This window comes from Peromyscus californicus, unplaced genomic scaffold (assembly GCF_007827085.1).
Source record: "Peromyscus californicus insignis strain IS unplaced genomic scaffold, ASM782708v3 Scaffold_21__1_contigs__length_65335640, whole genome shotgun sequence".
Taxonomy (NCBI): domain Eukaryota; kingdom Metazoa; phylum Chordata; class Mammalia; order Rodentia; family Cricetidae; genus Peromyscus; species Peromyscus californicus.
In genome coordinates, this window is record NW_026294514.1 from 35199833 (window position 1) to 35218128 (window position 18296).

The 18296-nt window shown below is 43.2% G+C and overlaps 2 protein-coding genes across 2 annotated transcripts in view; one reads left to right on the forward strand and one right to left on the reverse strand.

Moving 5' to 3' along the window:
* The window catches only part of Col4a4 (collagen type IV alpha 4 chain), a 116815-nt gene extending 101881 nt beyond the window's left edge, over positions 1–14934 (reverse strand). The window contains 2 exon segments of the mRNA XM_052750033.1: positions 1757–1824; positions 14251–14934. The gene's annotated coding sequence lies outside the window, so the exon portion shown is untranslated.
* A 22-nt stretch (positions 14935–14956) lies between these two features.
* Positions 14957–18296, forward strand: part of Col4a3 (collagen type IV alpha 3 chain) — a 128676-nt gene continuing 125336 nt past the window's right edge. Inside the window, exon 1 of the mRNA XM_052750024.1 lies at positions 14957–15063. Coding sequence (XP_052605984.1) covers positions 14977–15063 — 87 coding nt within the window. The 5' untranslated portion in view covers positions 14957–14976. The remainder of the gene's footprint in view (positions 15064–18296) is intronic.

Here is an 18296-nt window from a genome sequence, read left to right on the forward strand (position 1 = left end):
AAACACGTTTTCACAGTATACTTGTACATGAATATTCATAATAGCCAAAACTGGAAAAAAAAACACATTAATTGGTTAATGGAAAAGTAAAATATTATACCATGCAATGGAATATTTTTTAGCCATAATAAGGAATTATACATGGATATCTGCTGCTACATGTATAAACCTTAAAATCATTGTGTCAGAAGCATAGATGGTGGACAAATCCACAGAGACAGACAATAGATGAGCAAGTGTCGGGGTAGGTACAAATGGAAAATTGGGGAGTACAGGGTTACAATGTTCTGGACTTAGAGAGTTGTCATGGTATGCCTCATGACCGAATCTGGGACTACTCAGCTATACACTTTAGAAGAATTAAAATGGTGAGCTTTGTTTTTTAAATTTTATTTGTAAACAAGAGAAAACATATTTTTTTTAACTTAGCCTGAAGAACTCTTCACTTTATTCTAAAATCTCTTTGAATTTAAAATTTCAAAGACTAGAGATGTCTCATTTTTGAAAGTTAGGCTCCTCTGAGCTCCTGTCCTTATGGAAACTGGTAAGGAAAAGGGAATCAAGCATGTCCGATATTACAAGCTGTTTTAAAATTTCCGGATGAAAGCTGGGCAAATGAATTCACCACAGTGTTAACTGAAGACCAGTTTTCCTGGTGAGTGGTGAAACCACATTCCACGATAGTTTCAAAACCAAGTAGAAATACGATTATGAAGAACACATAGATTTTTCCATCCCCAAACTCGTCATTTTAAATAGCTTTCGATTCAAAGTTACATTCTGGAAATGAGTCTCAATAAAATGAATTATTGTTTTGGAAAGAAAATACAAATTTCTCTGAATCACTTTAATTATATTCAATATTGTAAACAAATGGAAAATTGTCCAAAACTATGGAAAATCGGTGATATTTATATTTTAAAAATAATTGGTGCAGGAGCTGGAGAAATGGCTCAGTGGTTAAGAGCATTGACTGCTCTTCCAGAGGTTCTGAGTTCAATTCCTAGCAATCACATGGTGGCTCACAAACGTCTATAATGGGATTTGATGCCCTCTTCTGGCTTGCAGGGATACATGCAAATGGAGCACTCACTCCTTAAAAAATACATAAATAAATAATTCAAAAGAATAATTGGTGCAGTTAATCTCCACAATCAGCTAGGCATACTATGAAGAAGTTTTCACACAGGAACACCATTAAAATTCGAAAGAAGGATGCTTGACTACTGTCCTAACATCTGGAGTTTGACTACTTGTCCTAACATCTGGAATTTCTCAGTACACTTGGATGGATGATTTCTGGAGACATCAAAATAAAACTGTTTCAGCATCATTTTAGAAATATCCAGTACATTATAACGCCACCACAGTTTGATTTTCACCACCAATGGGTAAAAATGTTGCACGTATATTCTTTAATAGAAATTTATAATGCTCAGTTTTTATTATGAAATTGTATTTACGTAGCAACCATCCCATACATATTCTACTGTTTGTGTGAGCAGCTGCACATGTATGTGCATTTGAAAGCCAAAGGTCAAACTCAGGTGTAGTTCCTCAGGTGCTGTTTACCTTGTTCCTTGAGAAAGAGTCTAGCATTAGCCTGGAGTTCCCCAAGCAGATTTGACTGGCTGGTCTGTGAGTCCTAGGGATATCTGCGATGGCCGAGGGATGGGAATACCCAGTTTCATTTCTGTTGCTGTGATAAAATTCCTTGACAAAACAACCATAAGGGAGAAGGGTTTATTATACTTACAATTCCAGGTTATGGCTCATCACTACAGAGAAGTCACGGAGGCAGGACAACAACTGGTCACACCACATCTGCAGTCAAGAGCAGAGAGAATGAATGGACTCACGCTTCCTGGTTGCTCTCAATAAGCTTCTTCCTGTCTTATACAATTAAAGATTCCCCACCTAGGGAATGGTGCAGCCCCCAGTGGGCTGGGTCCTTCTACATCAATTAACCATCAAGATAATCCCCCACAGACATGTGTACAGGTCAACCTGATCTAAACAATTCCTCAAATGTATTGGGTGATTCTAGGTTGTGTCAAGTTGAAGGTTAAAACTAACTAGCCCAGAGAGTAGACTCTTCTCTTGAAAAGTATAAGAAGGAAAATTGTGAAAAGAGAGGTGAGAATCTTGATCAAAGACAGAAGAACTCCATAGAAGAACATGAACCACAGCTGAGAATCTGGACATTGATTCTTTTTATTCTCTACAAAATGTGTTATATAAGTCTGAAGCAGTTTTTGCTTCCCTGGGATACGTGTGCTTCTGTGTGAAGACTTCTCAGTGAGCTGCCAAAGGGAAGAAATGGTCTTTCTATTGGGAGCAGATGGTGGATGGGTGCACACTTATATGTGCATCTGTGCAGCCCACAGACCAGCCACACAAAGGTTTTCTGTCTTCGTGGCAATGATATATTATATATTACATATAACATGTGTTATAGGCAATCTATGAGGACTTTCTCTTTTGCAGTGGCCAGTAGTATGTAGCTAGAGTTTTCCTGCCTGACCCACAGTCAGGACAAATCTCTCTCACCTGCCAGTCCCACAGCCCCTCAGACCCAACCAAGTAAACACAGAGACTTATATTGGTTACAAACTGTATGGCCATGGCAGGCTTCTTGCTAACTGTTCTTACAGGTTAAATTAATCCATTTCCATTAATCTATACCTTGCCACGTGGCTCGTGGCTTACCGGCATCTTCACATGCTGTTTGTCATTATGGCGGCTGGCAGTGTCTCTCTTTCTCAGCCTTCCACTTCCCAGCTTTATTCTCCTCCTTGTCCCGCCTATACTTCCTGCCTGGCCACTGGCCAATCAGTGATTTATTTATTGACCAATCAGCAACACACTTGACATACAGACCATCCCACAGCAGTAGTAAGAACATTGAAGTGTTTGCTTTGGTCCAGTGTCCGAAAAAATTACCCTATCTCTCACAACAGCTGCTCTCTAACTGAACATCCTACATTAATGGCTGACATTATATGAAACTAGGTGAGACACTATGTTTCTAAGTTTATCGCTGCTACAAAGAACATAACTCAAGCAGCCTGAAATGCTATGGCACTAGGATATATGCAAACAACATTAGATGATCTTCTACACAGTTTCTGCAGAAGTTATGTGTCTTTTGATGGAACTGCTTTGCCACTGTTGACTGTTAGTGATAAAAGACACATTCTCCAGAGTGGCATCGTGTAGTGGGTAGCCATTCCAGCTTTGGTCTGGAAGTTCCAACCCCTATTGAGGCTTTGGTAGCTATCACACCTACAAGGCGGGGCCAAGAGAGGGCCCTGAGGACCCGAGACCCGGATGGGCCACGCTCTCTTGTTTCCTGGACCCTGGACGCTGGAGGTGGACCGAGGAGAGTTCTCCAGAGAACACCGCTGGACTGCGCTGCGTCTTTCCCAGACCCTGCGACTTACCTATCCCTTCACTTGTAAGTTACGCCACTAAATAAATCTCCCTTTTAACTACGTGGAGTGGCCTTAATAATTTCACCAATAGCATCGGGGTCCCAACTTCAGCCCAACCACATGAGGGCACAGCCATGTTTTCTGTTTTCTGATTCCACCTCCTCAGCCCTACAGGAAAGATCACAATAAACCCTAGACTCAAGGCAATTCAACTTAAAACATGCCTCTGTGACAGAGAACTCGGACTCTAGGCTGGGAACAAGTAGAGAGAGAGAGACTCTGTGGGAGAGCAGTAATAAGCACACTGAAAAAAGATGTGGAGGCAGAAAGATGCATCAAGAGATGGCCCAGGGCACAGTCCAGGTGAAGAGTGAGCTTGAATTCAGAGGAACCTAACTATGCTAAGTAGTCACGAAAAGCTGTTGTTAGTAAAGTGCAACAAGAGTCAATGACCTGCTGAGAGGACCGAAGCTGCTCCACCCACTCCTGGATTTTACTGTAGGTTTCCTGTGTCCAAGTGAAAGGGCCTGTGCAGACAGGTAGATGGAAGGCTGTCTCCTTCCTGAGGGTTCTAAGGCTGTTCCTCTGTCACAGGAAGCTCGCTTGCCCTCTACGAGAGAGATTGCATATCAGCTCTTTAGTTTTTTGCCAAGCATCTGCTCACTGCAGACCCCTGTTAGGTCTCCAGGCTTTTCCCACCAGAATACAAACAGAAGTCCTTTCTAGCACGTGTGACCAGCCAATGCCACCATGTTATCTTCCTCTAACTCCTTGTGATTATTAACTCCACTTCATTTGTTTTTAAACAGAAACCCTTGGTCTCCAGTCCCCCTGGGATGCCTTATGAGTCTCTGCTCAATGTTTTCCAAATGCTCCAGTCTTGGGAACAAGATCCAAGATCTTTCAGATTTCCCCCGAATTGCACCATGGGAAATTTGTTTTCTCTGCAACAAGATCTTGGGTTGGAACACACCCTGCTGTGCTCTCATCAATGTGGGTAAGTAGCCAAGGTTGGGAACCAGATGAACAAGGGGCTAAGGCTTGGACTTTCTACTCACAAAATGAATATAGAAGTTTATGTCTTTTCCTCCACTGATGACACCAGATCTGTGAGTCTAGTCATATGGCCTGGTCTTATTCATTCTGTGAAATAATTTCTCACTTATTCAATGAGTACATGTACTTTCCACCAGATATAACATTCAGAAAGATCTTTCTGGTGATTAAACCATTCTGATTGTGTCAACAACTATTTTGTGTATTTTTGTTTTTCCAAACTAGAATTTTCTATGCTTGAGCTTTTTTTTAAAAGAGGGGGGTGGAGCACTGCTGAAGAGGTGGCTCTGTGGTTAAGAACACTGGCTGCTCTTCCAGAGGACTGGGGTTTAACTCTCAGAACCACACAGAGGCATACAATCAGCTATAACTCTAGCCCCCAAGGGATATGATGCCCTCTTCAGGCCTCTGCAGGCACTGCATGCAAGTGGTGACCAGACATACGTTCAGGCAAACACTTATACACAAATTTTTTTTTCATTAAGGAAAGGCTTTCAGACATTAGGAAACCACTCCCAGTTAAGTGTAGGGGAAGCCTTATTTACCCCAGTCCACTGGAGAACTTCCTTTAATGACCTACACCTTCTCAGTTAAGTGTTAAGCTGATCAGGGCTGGGAACGTAGTTCAGTTGGCAGAGTGTTTGCCTAACATGCATGAAGCTCTGAGTTCAAACCCCACACTGCATAAATAGGATGTGGTAGTGCATTTTCAGAATCCCAGAACATGGGACATGGAGGCAGGAAGACCAAAAGATCAAGGTCCATTCTGATTACATTGTGATTTCAAAGCCAGCCTGGGGTACAGGAAACCCTGTATCAAGATAGGTAGATAGATAGATAGATAGATAGATAGATAGATAGATAGATAGATAGATAGATAGATAGATAGATAGATAGATAGATAGATAAATAGACAGAGTTAACCATTTTCCAATATACAGGCTAATTATTTGTTCCTATTTTCATTTTTTTTTTAATTTAGGATTGGTGATATGGTCCAGTGGATAATGAAATCTGTTGCCAAGCTTAATGGCTTGAGTTTAATGTGAGAACCAACATGGTCGGAGAACTGACTCCTCCAAACTGTCTCCTAATCTCCACAGGCATACAAAGACATCCCCTACACACACACACACACACACACACACACACACACACACACACACAAAATAAATAAACACATAAATAAACACATAAATAAATAAATAGATAAATGTAATGCTTTTCAAAATTAGAATTTATTTCCACTAATACATTTGAAAACATGGAAGTAGTATGTGTTAATGAGGAACCATGTGTTAGCACACACATGCGTCATGTAATGTTAAACCAAGGAAAACTCTTATCTCCTCAAAGGTTTTCTCATTTATCATTTCTTTGTGTTGAAGATGTACAAAATATATTGTTAGGGTGTCTCTACATATACAGGTATGGTTATTATACTGTCACCCAGAACTTCTTACTCTTCTCGAATAGGACCCACCACCTGCTGACCAGCCTCTTCCCTTCCCATTCTCTCTCTAGACTTTCCCAGCTCCCCACCTCCTGCCCTTAACTCCTACGAAACCCACTGTTTTCAGATCCCATATATGAATGAGATAGAGCTTGGTATGAGTCTCACCGTCTGGTTTATTGTACTTAACATAACAAGCACCATCCGGTACCACTGATTTCATTTATTTAAGCTGATTCTACTCCAAAACACGCCCCCTCAAAAAAAAAAAAAAAAACCCACAACATGGTTTATTTGAGTTCTTTAGCAAAAACATTTGACCTCATTCCACACAAGATTTTTCATGTGGGTCATGAGTCTGTGTGGTCCGAAGCCCCTCGGAATGTGGCTGCAGCTTCGTGTTCTCTGAAAGGGAAGAACTTGACAACTCCTCAAGTAAATTCCTGAGAACTACTCTAAATTCCAGCTGGAACAGAATGCCCCTGGCTTAGAGCCAGCCCACCCCACCTTCCTACCCTGTAGACATGGTTGCAGTGTATGAATGCTGCAGTCCTTAAATGACACTGGAATTAGGTCTGTTAAGCCAGAGTCAAGTGCACCCGGTCTCTGCTCACCCACTATTCTGGCAATGTGGGCTTCTATTATCTCTTCCTTTTTGAGGTTTCCTCCCAATACCAACAGAAAATGTGACAGTAACTGTAATAATGCCACATCTAGGAACAACATGGTACATGTTATAAAAATGCACAGCTAATTTTCAAAATCAGACTGGCCTCTTACCTTCCACCTCTGAGTGTCATCTTTAGCTCATGATGCTCCCAAATGTGTGGCTGAAAGTTCTAAACTCTAGCTTTCCCTGCATCTACAAGTTTTCTCCCTGGCCATGGAAGAACACTTATCTCAGCTCTCTGGATAGACTTCTGAGATCTGCCTTTGGAATGAGTTTCTGGCAATAACATCAGCTGATTCCTTGGGCAGGGTCATCCCCAAGAGCGGTGGAAAGTTGACTACCCAAGTAGGAAGCCTCTGTGGTTCCTATGTACAGAGAGTCTACTTCTCTGCATGTTGACCTTGCATCCAAATAGGGAATGAGAGTTAGGAAGGTTGGGTTCAGATATTCACTACTACCACACAGTCAAGTCATTAAGTAATTAAAACATACATTCAGTGCGTGTAGCCCCCATGCAAGTCCATAATTCCTTCGAGCTCAAGATTTCTCAATACAGAAAATTAATACCTGAGAAACCAAAATGAGTTTGAATCAGTGCCCTGGACAGTGCCTAGCTCAATAACTGTTCCCCCACCTCCCTTCCTCCTTTCCTGTCTTACTCCCTTCTTTCCTTCCTAATCAGTAATACAAACGAGAAAAAAAAAACCTTCCCAACATGTTGGAGAAGGTTATAGATATACAAAGTGAGGCTAGCCCAGAATAAGAGATTATTTGATTTAAAAGGAATGGTTACAGTAGTTTTTAGGTGGGGAGGGGGTAGCTAGCTAGTTAGTTAGTTAGAGATGAGATGTTAGTTAGTTAGTTAGTTAGTTAGTTAGTTAGTTAGTTAGTTAGTTAGTTTGAGATGAGAGATATTGTTGTGAAGCCCAGGGCTGATTTCAAACTCCTAAGATCATGTGATCCTCCTGTCTCTGCCTCCTACAGAGTTGGGTCTACAGGCTTGTGCTGTGGGTAGGGCTTAAAAAACCTTTCAAACACTGAGAATGGCTATTATGCAAAAGGGTGACTTCAGTCAGTGTGGAAGAAGGAAGCATACTGTGGGGCAGTTCTAGGTAGGATTACGGAGGTAACCCAAGCTCACCCTGAAAATACAAAGAAAAGAGTTGGTAAGAGGCAAGAGACCTCTCCACCCTACCCCATCTTCTCCTGTTACTTTCTCCCCCTCCTCTTCCTCTTTCTTCTTCCCTGTCCACCTTTCCTTCTTCACTCTTCCGTTTCTCTGTCTCATGACTCTCATCCTTCCCACTATAATAAATGGTAATTCTCAGGATGACAGAAGCTAAATGTACAGTAAGTTTGAGGCCATGGCCTTTGTGAAGACTTCATACCTTTGATAAAAATTTGTGAGTGAGTTTCGGGAAGTTGATCTCTGGAAAGAAAGAGTTCTGGAACACAGAAAACCAATTATAAACAGAGTGGCGTAGTGCCACAAAGACAGTCTGTTCCCCGTGGTTCTCAGAAAGTCAGAGTTCTCCTGTAGAGTCTTTGCATTTGGAATTCAAGTCTAGAAATCTGAATGTTTTGGAGGTCAAAGAGGTACTCTTTAAACAGGACAGAGAGGAGGACAATATTTAAGTGTCTAAGCAAAAAGAAAGATTTCATAAAAAGTGTCCAAAGGCACTCTGAGGGTAGGCAGAAATGCTGAGATGGGGTACTGGGGTACAATGACATCTGTGAGACAGTAGGAAAGCTTTTTCTTGGGGAAGAGTAACTGGGCTTGTGAAGTCTTTCCTTCCTGAGAACTCCATCATGTCTTTCCCCCATGGCTACACCCTGTCTTCTGCTCAGCCTCTAAGTCATCCTGGCTTCCTGGAGGAGTTGATCCCAGAGACCTGGAATCTCCATACCATGCCTCTTCCCTAAGAACAAGACCTGAAACAATACTCCATACTGAACAGCTCTGCCACTCAGGAATATAACAAGAGATTCAAGGGGAGAGCTCAAACCTGAGCTTCAGGGATGGAGACATCTTACTAGGTAAATGAGCTTGCCACTAAGCCTGATGACCTGAGCTTAATCTCTGGAACCCACATGGTGGAAGAAGAGAACCCTTGGCAACTTGTCCTCTGACCTCCACACAGGTACTTCGGCACAGTCTGTCCCCAACAAATAAATGTAAAAAAATAAAAATAAAAAATAAAACCCTGGGATTTAAAGTCATGGACTTCCTATAGTTTACTGTGCATCTTAGCAACACGTTCAGTATAGACCACACACAATGATCATCACTGAGCAGAGTCAAGGGTATGATCTATATATGCACAAAGTTTCATGTATATATGTATATATGGCCAAGGTAACTAGCAGCTGAAAATATCATTAGAAAAGAATTCTGTAATTATAATTAAAGTAAGCTTGCTCTTTTATTATGAACTTTGGAAATAAAGGACTTAGAAAATAACTCAGAAAATAAAGCTAGGAAGAAGTCTATAGTACATATTTACAATAAAAATAAATAATATAAGAGCAAAATATTAAATTTAATTTATATACATAATAAGAATGAAAAAATGATTTGTTTAATGATATTAAACTCATTAAATATAATAAATCATCAAAATATGAGGTAACTTTCTATCAATTTGGTTGACACTGATGAAGTATTTATTTCTGGTCTCATCAGCACATATTTTACATGATACATAAAAATCTATGGTTGTTAACTCAAGAAATATCTACCTGGCTCTTGTTTGCACTAACTCATGCTGTACAGGGTGGAGAAAAAAGAATTGATTTACTGAAGTAACGATACATTACTGTTTGTCTATTCTGTAGCTGTGATATTTTATTATCATTTTATATGTATGGGGTACATGTGTCAGTGTGCATGTGTGCGTGTGTGTGTGTGTGTGTGTGTGTGTGTGTGTGTGTGTGTGTGTGTGTAGGAGCATTTGCAGGCCCAAGGTTGATATTGGGTCTCTACCCTATTTATGGGAGCAGGATCCCTTGCTGAACCAGAGCTCACCATTTTGGTTAAGTTGTAGCTAGCCCATTAGCCGGGGATTCTATATATCCACTTCCCATGTGCTGGGAGTACAAGTGGGTTGCCACATTCACTGGCTCTCCTGTGGGTTCCGGGGACCCTAACCCCAATCCTCATGCTTACATGACAAGTGTTTTAAGCAGCTGAGCCATCTCCCCAGGCCCGTGGGCAGTTTTAAATGGCAGCTCTGACAGTAGCATCAAAGGTGTATTTCAAAGAACTCACAAGGGAAGAAACCAGCCAGAAGGCAACCTTAGTCTCTGGATAATAGAAGTGGGTACCAGGGCAGAAGCTGTGACCTTAAAACAGCAGCAGAGAAGGCAGGGGCAAGAACTGGCCCAAGCTGGCTGTGACTCTGGGATTCTAAAACCGCCCGAGAGTCTAACTGATGATAAGAGGAAGTTCTCAGAAAAAAAGAAATGACCAAGAGGGATGTTGGAGAAATTAAAGAAGGAGCCAGGAACAACCTAATTCTATGTAGCTCATTGAAAGCAGACGCATGTGCTTATATGTGCAGTAGAGGCCAGACAAACTTATGGACTTTGGAAGAAGAAGAACCGAAGGTGAATGCTATGTGACCTTGATACACTATTCATATTTAATCATCTATTCACAAAGGGGAGAGGACAGAACCCCCAAAAGGCCTCCTCCTTAATGTGGCTTACACTGAAAACTGGTGAAGCAGACACATGTATTTTAAAACCAGGGCTAGAGATAATGTTTAATAAGTTTTTAAAAAAAACCTTGCTGACAAGAATGAGGACCTGAGTTCAAATCCCTAATGCCCAGGTAAAAGCCAGGTTGGGCGTATACACCTGCAACCTCAGTTCTGTTGAGATCAGAAACAGAATTGCTAGGGCTTGCGGGCCTCCAACCGAGCTCCAAGTTCAGTGGGAGACCCTGTCTCAAGGGAATAAGGCTGAACATGATAGAGAAAGACTTCTGACATCTTCCTTTGGCCTCAGAATACAGACATGTGCACCTGTTCGTGTCTGTGTGCATACACTAAACACAAACACACACACACACACACACACACACACACACACACACACACACACACACACACCCCACAGGGACAGGGACAGACTCATCCCCAAGTGACAAGAGTCTGTAAGCCCAGCACTAGGGAGTCATGGGCTGTAGGATAATGAGTTCAATAGCCAGCCAGCTTGAGTCACATGCAAATATGTCAAAGCAAGAGAGAGAAAGAAAAGAAGGGAAGGGGGAGGAAGGAAGAAAAAGGAAAAGAAGGGAGGGAGGAGAGCAGGAGGGAGGGAGGGAGAACAGCAGAGAAATGGGGCTGGAGAGATGTCTCAGGAGTTAATAACACTGGCTGCTCTTGTAAGAGGACTGGGCTTTGGTTTCCAGCACCCACATGACATCTTATAGCCGCCTGTAACACCAGATGCAAGGGATCTGGCACCCTCTTCTGGCCTCCACAGTCGCCAAGTACATGAGTAGTGCTGGGCCTTGCTGGCCTCCAGCCTGGCTCCAGGTTCAGTGAGAGACCCTGTCTTGGGGGAGCAAGGTTGAACATGAGAGAGCAGGACACCTGGCATCTTCTTCTGTCCTCAGAATACAGAGACATGCGCGCTCGCGCGCGCGCACACACACACACACACACACACACACACACACACACACACACACTCACAGGCAAAATAATCAAACAGATAAATCTTTAAAAAAAAAATTAAAAATAAAGCCAGGCAGATAATAATCCCAACACTCAGGAGGCAGAGGCAGGCAGAGTTTGAGGCTAGCCTGGTCCACAGAGTGAGTTCCAGGACAGCCAAGGCTACACAGAGAAACCTTGTCTTGAAAAAAAAAATTTTAAATAAAACAGAGAAGACATGATAAAGGCAGATTAAATAATTATATAAAGCTTGTCAAAGGCATTGACAGTTGTATTCAAAATCTCTACCTAGCATCAAGTATTTAAAAAAAAAACTTGTGCAAAAAGAACCATTTTCTTTCCTTTGGCTTTTTACATTTAAGAAGTAAACTATGAAACACTAGCTCTCTTGATTTCCATTTTTTTTAATTCATGAGCTCTGGTTAATTACACCATAGGTGAGCATAGGCGACAATGTAGTAGAGTGTGTGTGTGGTGGAGAGGTGAGGAATGTGTGCTTAAACCTGGCTTTCAAACAAGCCACTTCTCCCTGTTTCACTTGCAAGTGAATCAGCTAGAGATCTTGGATCTTGGACAATTACGTTCTCATTTTCTGAGTCTGGGTAGCTGCTGAGATTTCAGTTTCTAACAGCTCCTGGCAGTGCCAAAGCTGCTAGTCTTGTGAAGGCCAAGGCAGGGTTCGAGGTGTCTTGAAAGTGCACTGACCTGGAGTCAATATGGGGCTTCAGTTGGGTCTTGTTCATTCGTTTTGAACTTAGAAGAGCATCGCTGCATCATGCCACCATTTCTCATGCCCATCTGCATTCCTTTATGCAACTCCAGTTAGAATGTAACATGTGGTGGTTACATGAAGATCTTATACAAGAGACTTCTGATGGATTATCAGATTCCTACAACTCCCCGAGACTGGCACCATGGTTAATCCAATGTTAGAGAGGGTAAGAGTTCACCCTGGAGAAGTTAATCCACACCAGTAAGAACAAAAGGACTCAGAATCCAGGGGGTAGACCAGATGCCAGGCCCATGAGCATCTGCCTCCTCCTTCCTGTATCATGACCCATTCCCTTCTTCTGCTGCATCAGAAATATCATCCAGGTGACTGTTTTACCCTCCAATGCTGATACATCTCTGTTTGTTCTTCCATCAAAACTTCAGGGATCTGGGCTCAGTGAGTAAAGCACCTGCTGTGGAAATGTAAGGATCTGAGTTTGGATCCCCAGGGTACATGAGGAGTCAGGTGTGTATATTTGTAATCCTAGCACTTCTAATGTGAGACGGGAGATGTAGTGGAAGTAACCTTGGAAGCCCACAGGCCAGAAGAATTAGAGGCCCTGTCCCAAGCAAGGGAGAAGGTGAAGACCCACACTCAAGGTTGTCCTCACACACATTCTGTGGCTCTTGCTCACTCACATAAGAGTGTGCACACATGATTACATCCCACATAGAGAGAAAGGAGATAAAGAAACTACAGGGTCTCAGAAAAGCCATTTAAATTCAAATATCCTGTAATCCTTCAAATAATCCTGCATTTGATATCAGGACTGAGATTTTGATTTGTTTTCAGGAAGCAATATCAATTTATAAAAGATAATCGTATGCCTCTCAGGACTCCTGGGCACTGTCATTGCATCAGCAGAGTCCCAGCCATCCTCCCCACAAAGACAGCAGAAGTTCCCCCAAGAACTCTCCTAAAGCCACTATGAGGCCAATTACATTTATGATCTGGGCACAAACTCCACAATGTTCCTAAATCTTAATAAAGACTTTAATGTATGCCTTATTTTTCTACCTAGGAGAACCTAATTCCACACAGTTAGCCAAAATGACTGTGATCGGGATGTAATGTCTGAGAGAGAAGAATAAAATAATAATAATAATAATAATAATAATAATAATAATAATAATAAATAGTGACTACAAAGCATGTTTGCACTAAGAATCTGCAAGAGGCTCTGCCATGCACCAATAAGTTTGTCCTGTAGAGAGTCTGATCGAATTGATTTGGACTTCACTAGGTATTGGAACTTTTAGATGTTCCTTGGGAGATTCTAATGTACAGCCATGGTTGTACGTCATGGAAGATTCCCCCTTTCAATCTACAATTTGAGGGGGAGGGGAAATGGAATTCAGATGGCCAGTGAACTTGGATAAGAAAATGGTGGCATTCAAATGGCCACTGTTCCTTCATGGAAGCTGGGCCTTTTCCTTCAGTGATGAGCACCAGCGAACAGGCCACCAATGTGCCGGCAGCCGAGTTTGCACTCACAGATAGGCTCCCGACATTTGGATGGTTATCACAAGACCCTGTTCTCAGTTACCACTGTGATAATGTTAAGGTTGTTTAATGGGTGTGCTATAGAGCTACCAATACCTAATCCAATATGAGTACTACCTGTCTGTTAGTACAACTCTCCTTTAGCACTGTGACAATTGTATCCAAGTAAAACGTCTGATTTTACTGTAGCCTATGCATTTTACATGATTCACTCCATTCAGTGTAGTCTCCAGCATGAGAAAGCATCGGAGCCCTGCTCCAACAGGGTGCCCTCCCTACCAAGCCAGAGGTGGCATTTGCATCTGAGCCCTCCCCAGGCGGGGACACCCTGGACCAGAGCTGGCTCTCGTTTTCTGCCTCGTTTCCGCAGATAAGGTTTAGCCTGAAAGGCAGTTCAACTCAGAGAATAGGATGCGCTTTCTCTTTCCCCTCAGCTGCCTCTTGCTCTTGGCATTTTGGAATGCCAGGACTGCCAGGACAGTAACTCGAGCCTCCAAATTAATCAAAACACACAGCGCCCGGTTCAAGCCCTGGCAGAGAAACCTGGGAGCCAGGCAAGCTCTCCTCTGCTGACCCCAAGGCCACAACTTCCCCAGCCACCACCCCTTAGATGCCACAGTGCTACTGGTCCCAGGCAGGTGCCCTGGTGCTGGGGCAGTGCCTGCCTGTGGGTGGCTTACCTGGGCGAACAACCCGGTAGAGAAGGAACTGCAGGCTAGCAGGCAGACTTGACACACGCCTCGCAGGTGTGGCTGGAGGGAATTCACCCGTGACCGTGACCGTGTTCCTCTTCACTGCCTGATCAGCGTCAAGTCTGTGCGCTGGCTGAGAGTTGCAGGCCGACAGCAGATGTGCAGCCGCGGGAGCTGCCAGCAAACCTGGCCTCCAGAGTCACAGACTCCCGCGCGCCTGCAGCTTAATCTGGGCAGGGCTGCTGGCCACTCCCTCCACCCTGTGCAGCCACCTCCCTACAGCACACCCCTAAATTCCCCCACGCTGACCCGCACCCGCTAGGCACCAGAGTCCCAGGATCTTAGGGACATCACCTCTTTCACCCTGACTCTGGATCGGCGCCCACCTGCCTGCTCTGTGGGGGCCCAACCCTTTCTCACTTCCTGGGCACGATGCCCGGTTGAAGGGACAGTGCCTGGCGAGCTGGGAGGGGGGACGAGGGCGGGACCTCAGCCACTTCTTCCCTCCCTTAGAGTCACAATCAAAAGCTTGGGTGAGGACAAACAGACCGCGGTGGGTCGAGCCCTACAAAACTCGCCCCAGTGGGCCAGCAAACAAGGCGAGCTTCACGGCAGGGCCTCCCCAGTCTGTGTCCCTCGGGGGACACGGAGGCCTGAAAGCCCGTGGGTCCGGTGGATCCCTGGACACGCTAGGACTCAGGACCAACGCCCATCATGCACGCAGAGACTGCTCCAAGCTTACAGGCGCTCCTGCTGCCTATCCTGCTACTGCTCCTGGCCACACCACCTGTGGTTAGCAAGGTGAGTGACTGAAGGGCTATGGGACCCCACTGTTGCTTGTCCCTATCCCAGGGAGGGACAAGCCAGTCCCACCCACTAGGGCTCTGTCGGGTCACTAACTGGAGGGTTGCTCCAGCAGCCGGTTCCTCCTGAGTGTAGCAGCACACACGGAAAGAGAGTGGCAGTCCCGGGGAACAGGTGGATTGTATAATGCTCGTAGAAGTGAGGGGCCAGGCAGCTGTCCAGGACCCCAGGAGTCCCAGATGGAGGAGAACAGCTTGCAGAGATTAGTAAATGGATATCAATAAATAGTCATAGATAGATGTATGATAGGGATGGATCTAAGGTTAACTAATGGATACTAAGTATAAATTATATAAGATAAGATAAGCAGAAGACGATAAATAGAAGAGCAGAGATGATAGGTAAACCTGATAGATGGGTGGACTAGAAGAAGAGTGAGATAATAGATGATGGGTGGGTAGACAGATAGATGATAATGGGTAGAGTACTGGAGGTGTGATGCCAGACTGGTGAAGAACAGGTGGCTTGGTTGGCCAGAAGTGCCCAAGCCTGGGAGGAGAAACCTCCTGGGAGTCTCAGGTCTCCCTGCTCCTTCCTAAACCAGATCTCACCTTGACTCTGACTTCTCTGGGGCTCTGTGTTCCTTTGGCACTCTCTGGACACAAAAGATATCACTGGAAAAAAAATCAAAATTAGAGCTTACATTAGGATGAATTAAGCAATGTCACATTGATTTGATTTCTATTTGGAATTTGGGTGACCTCGTTCACACTCATTTGAATCTACTCCATAATCCAAAGGAGATCAAAGGGATAGAAATTGGAAAGGAAGACGTCAAACTTTCACTATTTGCAGACGATATGATAGTGTACATAAGTGACCCAAAAAATTCTACCAGGGAACTCCTACAGCTGATAAATTCCTTCAGTAATGTGGCAGGATACAAGATTAACTCATAAACAATCAGTAGACCTCCTATATACAAATGATAAAAGGGCTGAGAAAGAAATCAGAGAAACATCACCCTTTATAATAGCCACAAATAACATAAAATACCTTGGGATAACTCTAACTAAGCAAGTGAAGGACCTGTATGACAAGATCTTTACTGTTAAAGATGAAATCTCCTCAAAACTATGAGAATTGTTTTGATTTGATTTTGATTTGCGAAACAGAAATTTAATTTTTCAGATGCTTGGTGTCATTTTTATATTTAAAAGTTAATTTGGGTACAGTGAACTTCATTTCCAACGATGAGCAGGTGTTAGTCTTACATGACTGAGACTATGTATGATTGGAGATAATGGTCACAGGGCTACTTATGTGTTACCTGAGAACATGTTAAGGGTCTCTGGCTGCATATACTCCAGTTGTTCCCATCCCACTTACATTTTAAGTGAGGCATTACAGGCATCATGGCTAAGCCAGCCCTCCTCTGGACCTCATCCTGCTAGATTTCTGTTTTCCGACAAATACCTAGACTTGCCATTATTGTGGTGTTTCTTTCCAATATTTGTGTGCTTACATACACAGCTACAGACCCACGGCAATACATAGTTGTGGGTTTTTTTTTTTTACAGGCTAAATTTGTCCTTTTGCAACCTATAGATCTGTCTGCACCTGAGGTTAACACTGATATCTTTTCATCTTTTCACTTTGTTGCATGGTTTTTTAACAATGTGCTAAAGTTAATTGACCTGGTCACCCACCATTCATTCACTTGTAGGTGACTTAGTGTCTTTGCAGCTTGAGTTCTAAAAGACTTTTGTAAAGTGGCTTTAACAACACCACATTTTTCAAGGTTAGTGAGATGATGCAGTGTATAAAAACTGACAACAGGAATTCAATTCCCAAACAGAATAAGAGAACCAGCTCCTGAAAGTTGTGTCCTCTCCTCCCACCCAATAAATAATAAATAAACAAAAAATGAATTAATTAATAAATAGTAAACTAAGACTGCCTAACCTAGGTGGCTAAATGCTGCTGGGCAGGATGGCTGCAACTAGTGCAAACTGGTGTGGACTATCCCACAGTGTTAGCCTAAAGGAAGTGCATGTTATACAAAGTCCTGGGAACACTCCAGAACAGTAATAATAATAATCTTTCTGGACCCAGAAAAAAAGCAATGATAGTGTAAAGAGACATGGGGCTTTTGGAAGAATCACCCTTGAAAAGTGGTGCCCTGGGACAGGAGCAATGGCTCAATGGTTAAGAGCGTTTGTTGTTCTTGCACAGGACCTGGGTTTGATACCCACTTGGTGTTTTACAACCAACTATAACTCAAGTCCCATGGGATCCAATGCCCTCTTCTGGCCTCCATGGATAGCAAGCACAGACACACACACACACACACACACACACACACACACACACACACACACACACACAGCCACATACATACATGCAGAGAAAATACACATAAAATAAAATGAATAAATCTTTTTTTTTAAATGTGGTACCCTGTGACCATAGATCCTCCAGATACATACCATGTGCACTTACGTTATAAGATTCTTTTGCATTTTACATGTAAAATTATTTCTGTTTTGAGTTTGGGGAGAGCAAAACACTACAATTGAAGCTAATGACTATCACAGTGAATCCATCTGTTGTGTTTCTGTTGAAGCTTGAGGTGAGTCTTTGCTAAAAGCATTCAGTTATTGTTTGCATTGCACCTGCTGAAGGAGATAGAAGAGGTGACCCTAAGATTACAAAATGGGCCCTCTTATTGATGTCTCAAATTAACTGGTACCTGGGTGACATGTGCCAACATGGCTGAACCCACAAACTAACTGTGACCCTGAGCAGGGCAGGTGTCTACTCGGAGTCTCAATCTTTTCATCTGTGATGTGCGAGAGTTAACTTCCCTCCAGTGGCCAGTAGATGATGAGTGAGGCAGTGGGGGAGGGGATAATCTTTAGGCTCATCTGGCTGATGACAGTCTAGAATTCCGGCCCAATGTGACACCATCTTCCTAGGAGAGAAGCTAGGAATCTAATTTTTATTCATAAATGCCTCATATTAATATTAGCAAGGAACTGCGTTCAGTTTTACTCAAAGCAGAATAACAAGCAGGAAAAACAAACAAACAAAATCACAGTGAGTCAAACAACATGTAAATGAGAGCTACATCCAGCCTTCGGGTCGGCATGTGTATAATCTCTGTGTTATGTTAGCTGAATGTTTCCAGTTGTACTTTAGCATTTCCCCAAACAGGAAGCCAGCAGCCG